The following is a 6,841-nucleotide window of genomic DNA, read 5'->3' on the forward strand; positions in this document are numbered from 1 at the left end:
CTGGTACCCCTATAATTCGAATATTGGAACGTTTAAAGATGTCCTGGAGGTTCCTAAGCCTCGCCTCCTTGTTTTGAATTCTTGTTTCTTCATCCTTTTCTGTTTGGTCATTTTTTTCCTCTTTCTGGTCCACTCCTTTGATTTGAGTCCCAGTTTCCTTTCCATCACTATTGGTTTCCTGTGCATTTCCCTTCATTTCAATTAGTTTAGCCTTCATATGTTCCTCTAACTTGTGACTAAAATCAACCAGTTCTGTGAGCATCCTGATCACCAGTGTTTTGAACTGTGCATCTGATAGTCTGGCTATTTCTTCATCCCTTAGATTTATTGGCTCTGGGGCTCTGAGTTCTTCTTGAGCCATGTTTTGATCTGTTTGTGCCTGTTACGTAGGAGGAGAGGCGCCTTAGATGTTCACCAGGGCGGGGCTACCCAGGTCACTGGTTTGTGACACTATGTGGGGGCGGGTTCAGAGAGGGAGCAATGGCGGTCCTCTCAGCTTGCCCCGCCTGTTTATCTGAGCGCAAATGTGCGAGCCCACCGCCCTGCACCGGGGCCTGTGTGGTCTGTCTCAGTGCACGTCTCTTCACTGGTTTAGCTGCGAGCAAATGTGCGACCGCAGGCAGCCAGCTGCGCCACGCCTTCCCTGGGTTCGTCCGTAGCTACTGCACACCTGGGATCCGCGCTCTTGACTGCTTGTGTGCCCCCGGGGTCTGGGGGATCATTTTTTGCCCAACGGCTCCGCTGCTGGCTTCACCCCTCTCACTGGTTTAGCTGAGTGGTTTGTTGTTTTCAGACTTTGTATTGTTCGATTTTCTATGATTTGGTTGCATTTATTGTTGTTAAAACTTTGTTGTTTTTAGATTTGGTTGTACGAGGAAGCAAAGTGTTTCCACCTACGCCTTCATCTTGGAGGAAGTCCTCATCACTTAGCCTATTTGTGAAGCTTTGCTGTGTTCTCATTTGGACCACATTTGTTTGTCTTGGCCCACTGGTCTGGTGGTTCTGGCTGACTGTTTCTTTAATTCCTTGGTTTTCGGAGCTTCATGCATTTGATTTTCTGGTTGTTTGTTGATTTTTGATTGGTTGTTATCCCCCTTTTAGTTGTATGAGGAAGTAAAGGGTTTCTACCTAGGCCTCCATCTTGACTAGAACTCCACATTTGGGGCATTTTTAATGTGATGTGTGTTGCTGAGGCCTACTTCCATTGATTCTACAGGGACCAGTGAGAAACCACAAACTTGATTAGTCTCGTGTCTTTTCAGATTTAAGAAGTCAATCTTCACAATATATTTTTATAAACTTTCTACCTATGTTTCCCCTTTTCTCATGTCTTTTTTTTTTTTAATGTTCCAGGGACTCCTGTGGTTCTAAATAAAATTTCTTGGGGTTGTTCTCCAAATGGGTCACTAGGGTCAATGCTACCACAAGCATGGTGGCTGACAGAGGTAATTTTGACCTTGTGTTCTGTGCTTCACCATCTGCACATAGCTTTGCTCAGCCAATCTTTTTATTCAATATTTCTGAGTAGTTCCCCATTTTTTGCTTTTCTGCTTTGCTGTTTGCCTTAATGAACCTCTTATTCTGATCCTCCAGGACTGTTTTTGTTCATGGATAGCTATGTACTTGCTTATGGAATGTGGAGATAGCTTCCTGTCTCCTATTCTGCTATTTTTCTGATGTCACTCACAAAGATGTTTTTGCTGGGTCTGTTTTGTGCTGTCTTGTTCTATTATAATTACTTACAGTCTGTCTCTTCAGTTTATCTCTTTGGTTTCTTCTTCTGAGTCCCATGAATGGCTCAACTGAGAGTTAAGGGAGTGTTTTGAGAGTCACAGTAGGGGTATGACTCTGGGCATGGCTGCAAGGGCTCAGAAGAAGTTCTGGGTTGGAATGGCAATTGGTGAGGGCTTGATGTTTGGGCTTTAGTAAAGTTACAACTACAAACCCATTTATTTAACAGTATGTTGGTACCATTGTTGGTCCCACGGCTTAACCTTTTTGTCCTTATCGTTGATGCTTTTCCAACTACTCAGTTCTAATATTTATCATTTCTCCAAGGGTACACAGCCTCTGAATAATCTCTCTTTTTCTAAACCCTTCACCTCAACCATTTCATTCACACATCTCTCGTAACTACCCTCCAAACTTGATTCATGCCCGCAGATCCTCAGTGTGCACATATTCTTCTGTTTTTGAGCATTATATTTTTTATCGTCACCAGTCATTATGTTAATTGATTTTAGAAAGTGAAAGAAATATATATAGAGAGAGGTGTGAGAGAAACCTCAATTGGTTGTTTCTCACATGCACCCTGACTGGGGACAGGGATAGAACCCACAACCTAGGAATGTGCCCTTACAAGGAATCAGACCTGCAAACTTTTAGTTCACGGACAATGCTTCATCCAAGTAAGGCACAACAGTTAGGGCTCATGTATTTTTACATTGACCTTAAAATCACGTGCTGTAATACAACTGATTTTTACGGGTTTGGGCACATTTCAACTTCTTCTACACAGCCTCTCATCACTAGAAGGAAAAGTCCTTTAGGAAGCCATTTGTGGAGGGAAAACTAGTAGGCCCTGCCTCTCTTCTTTGTTTTCATTCTGTGCTTGTGTCTTTTCTGGAGATGTTACCAACATTTATTGACCTTTGGCGCCAACCAGTAATAATAGCCATTTCCAGAGAGTCTAACTCTTTATCTGGAAAAATCAGTCCATAGAATCATGCCTACCTTTGCAAAATGGGTTTTTGTGTTGGGAATATCCTCTTTCTATTAAGTTAACTTCAAGTTCACCAGTGTTTGTTTTTGTTCAGGTTGCTGCTGTGGAGCAGCGGATGTGGAGGCTCCCACTGACCAGAGCGTTTCTGTAAGAGTATTGCAGGCAAAGGATCCCATGGCAGCTTTGTCTTCTAAGAAGAGCCACCCCTGTGACAGTTGTGGGTGTGTCTTGAGGAAAATTTTTCTCTTGGCTGACCAGCAGGGAACTGAACAGAGAGAGAAACTGCTGAGGTGTGGGGCATGTGAAAAAGAATTTTGTTTCATTGCAAAGCATCACCAGCACCAGGAGGAGCACTTGAGACAGAAGTCTTTAGTACGAGGTGTGGACAGGGCCTCACTTGTGAAGGGCCGCAATTTCAATGTGTCTGAAAAGATCTCTACCTTCCAGGAGCTTGAGCAGAACGATTTTACAAACTCAGGAAATATCCAACAACAAGCTCCTAACACCAAGGAAAGAGCAAATGAAATGTCAACATTTGGGGAGGATTTTCAAAGGAGAAATATTTATCACACAAGAAAAGAATGTAAGAAAGCCATTGTCTGCAAACACTCACCACTTCCAGACCAGGCTGTCCAAACTGGAAGACGATGTTATGCGTGCAGTGAATGTGAAAAATGTTTTCTAGGAATCTCAGGTCTTTGTTATCATCAGAAAGTTCACACTGGGGAAAAGCCATATGAGTGCAGTGAATGTAAGAAATCTTTTACTAGTGGCTGTGCCCTTTGGAAACATCACAGAGTTCACACTGGAGAAAGGCCTTATGAGTGCGCTGAATGTGGGAAATCATTTACTAGTGATTCTGACCTCCATAAACATCACAGAGTTCACACTGGAGAAAGGCCATATAAGTGTGTTGAATGTGGAAAATCTTTTAGTAGTAATTCTTACCTTCATAACCATCAGTTAGTTCACAGTGGAGAGAAGCCTTATCAGTGTGGTGAATGTGGGAAATCGTTTACTAGTAATTCTAACCTCCATAAACATCACAGAGTTCACACAGGAGAAAAGCCTTTTCCATGTGGTGAATGTGGGAAATCGTTTACTAGTAATTCTAACTTACACAAACACCAGAGAGTTCACACTGGAGAAAGGCCTTATGAGTGTAGTACATGTGGGAAATGTTTTACCACTAGCTGTTACCTACTTTATCACCAGAGAGTTCACACTGGAGAAAGGCCTTATGAGTGCAGTGAATGTGGGAAATCTTTTACCTGGAACTCTGACCTCCATAAACATCAGAGAGTTCACACTGGAGAAAGGCCTTATGTGTGCAGTGAATGTGGGAAATCTTTCATCGATAGTTCTGACCTCCGTAAACATCACAGAGTTCACACTGGAGAAAGACCATATGAATGCAGTGAATGTGGGAAACTCTTTATCAGTAGCTCTGCCCTGTATACTCATCAGAAAGTTCATACTAGAGAAAGACCTTATGACTGTGATGAATGTGGGAAATCTTTTCCTAGTAATTCTGACCTCTATAAACATCACAGACTTCACTCTGGAGAAAAGCCTTTTCAGTGTGGTGAATGTGGGAAATCTTTTACCACTAGCTCTGACCTACTTTATCATCAGAGAGTTCACACTGGAGAAAAGTCTTTTCAGTGTGGTGAATGTGGCAAAGCTTTTACCACTAGCTCTGACCTACTTTATCATCAGAGAGTTCACACTGGAGAAAGGCCTTATGAGTGCCATGTATGTGGGAAATCATTTACATGGAACTCTGATCTCCGTAAACATCAGAGAGTTCACACTGGAGAAAGGCCTTATGAGTGCCATGTATGTGGGAAATCATTTACATGGAACTCTGATCTCCGTAAACATCAGAGAGTTCACACTGGAGAAAGGCCTTTTCAGTGTGGTGAATGTGGGAAATCTTACACCACTGGCTCTGGCCTCCATAAACACCAGAGAGTTCACACTGGAGAAAGGCCTTTTCAATGTGGTGAATGTGGGAAATCTTTTACTACTAGCTCTGACCTACTTTATCATCAGAGAGTTCACACTGGAGAAAGGCCTTTTCAGTGTGGTGAATGTGGGAAATCTTTTACCTGGAGCTCTGACCTCTGTAAACATCACAGAGTTCACACTGGAGAAAGGCCTTTTCAATGTAGTGAATGTGGGAAATCTTTTACTACTGGCACTGACTTACTTTATCATCAGAGAGTTCACAAAGGGGAAAGGCCTTATGAGTGCACAGAATGTGGGAAGTCTTTCATCAATAGTTCTGCCCTCCATAAACATCATAGAGTTCACACTGGAGAAAGGCCTTATGAGTGTAGTAAATGTGGGAAATCTTATTTCAGTAGCTCTGCCCTCTCTTATCATCAGAGAAGTCACACTGGAGAAAGGCCTTATGAGTGTGGTGAATGTGGGAAATCTTTTATCAGTGGGTCTGGCCTCCATAAACACCAAAGAGTTCACACTGGAGAAAGGCCTTATGAGTGTGGTGAATGTGGGAAATCATTTATTAGTAATTCTGCCCTCCATTATCATCACAGAGTTCACACTGGAGAAAGGTCTTGCGACTGCAGTGAACATTAGACTTCGTTCACTGCAGTGAACATTCAACTTCATTGTCATCAGAGAGTTGACTTAGTTGATTGGCTTTATGCCTGCAGGGAATATGAGCATTTTTATTATCAGTAACCTTTGTTATCATCTGAGAGTCCACCCAGGGGATGGCCTTATGCCTGCAATGAATGTGTAAAATCCTTACCGGAAGCCATGGCTGTCATTGTCCTCAGTTCACAATGACTAAGTTCTTATTAGTTAAGGAAATTTGGGGAGTCTTATTTTCTAGCTATTTCTTGCACTATCTTCTGAGAGGTGACACAAGAAAAAGGATTTATGTATGCAGGCAGTATGAGGAATTTTTATGATTGTAATACTAAGCTCCATTCTATTCAGAGATTTCACTCTGGTAAAAGGCCTTTTGAGTACAGTAGACATGGGAAATGCTTTTTCTATTCCTATGCCTGTTATCAGGGAGTTCACACTGGAGATAGGCCTTATGTGGACATAAAAGGTGGGAAATCCTTACCTCATAGTCATCACTACCTTAAACACACTTCACACTGGTTAAAGGCTTTGAGTGTGAAGTGGATATAGGAAACCTTTATTGATAAATGTATGCCTTTTTACCTTGGAGAGTTCTCATTGTAAATGGATTGAATTTAGGAAATGTTCTTTTTTTTTCAGTGTAATGACACTGAAGGAACCTTACTGGGGAAAAGGTGACTTTATTTTTTTACCAATATTCTCAATGCAGAACTGTTCATAAGTTTAATGTTTATGTTATGTAGAATGTGACAAGGTGTTATTAAACTAACTGTGTCTTTATGGACTGTTTTGGAATCTTTTTTTCATCCTCACCCAAGGACATTTTATTTCACTGCTTTTAGGGAGACAGGAGGGGAGGCTGAGACACATTGATTGACTGGTTGCCTGCCCAGACCAGGGATCTCAAGTGGCTGGTTTGGGTATCACATTTCTGACCTTGTTATGTGCCCTGACCAGGACACAATCCTGAAGACTTTCAGCTTTGGGATAATGCTCCTACCAACTAAGCCACACTTATTATATTAGTAAATGTATGACTTACAAAGTTAATGAAGGGTGCTAATAATGCTGGTTATTCTTCAGAGTATATAATATGTACCTTATACACTGTATACAATGAAAGAAATACCAATGAGTAGGTCATATTTTCCTCTATTGAAAATAATTATTCCATGAAGCAAAAATTACTTTTCAATCAAGGAATTCAAGGGCTAGGGTCCTTTATGCCTTTTTACCGATAGTGTATGAGGGTTGCATTTCCCCACCATAGCAAAATATTGATTTGTTCAATTCTTGTTAATTTCAGCTCTTCCCGAGTTTGTATGCAGTCTTGTTTTACCTGCATTTCTGTAATGATTCATGATGAGTATTTTTCAGGAGTGTATGTACTACTGTTGTGTTTTTAGTTAAACGTAGTTAAATGTGTGCTCACCCACTTACCTGTTCTTTCAGGATTTTGGGCTCTTCTCCTTTAACAAATAGGGCAGTGAAACAGCA

At 41.5% G+C, this 6,841-nt stretch overlaps 1 protein-coding gene across 3 annotated transcripts in view; it reads left to right on the top strand.

Moving 5' to 3' along the window:
- The window catches only part of LOC119053151 (zinc finger protein 345-like), a 34,815-nt gene extending 28,726 nt beyond the window's left edge, over positions 1-6,089 (top strand). For all 3 annotated transcript variants that reach the window (XM_053672051.1, XM_053672052.1, XM_037150635.2), the window contains one exon: positions 2,817-6,089. In XM_053672051.1, coding sequence (XP_053528026.1) covers positions 2,817-5,326 — 2,510 coding nt within the window. In that variant the 3' untranslated portion in view covers positions 5,327-6,089. The remainder of the gene's footprint in view (positions 1-2,816) is intronic.
- Positions 6,090-6,841: the final 752 nt, after the last annotated feature.

Source organism: Artibeus jamaicensis, unplaced genomic scaffold (assembly GCF_021234435.1).
Source record: "Artibeus jamaicensis isolate MK-2021 breed Jamaican fruit bat unplaced genomic scaffold, CSHL_Jam_final contig_723, whole genome shotgun sequence".
NCBI lineage: Eukaryota > Metazoa > Chordata > Mammalia > Chiroptera > Phyllostomidae > Artibeus > Artibeus jamaicensis.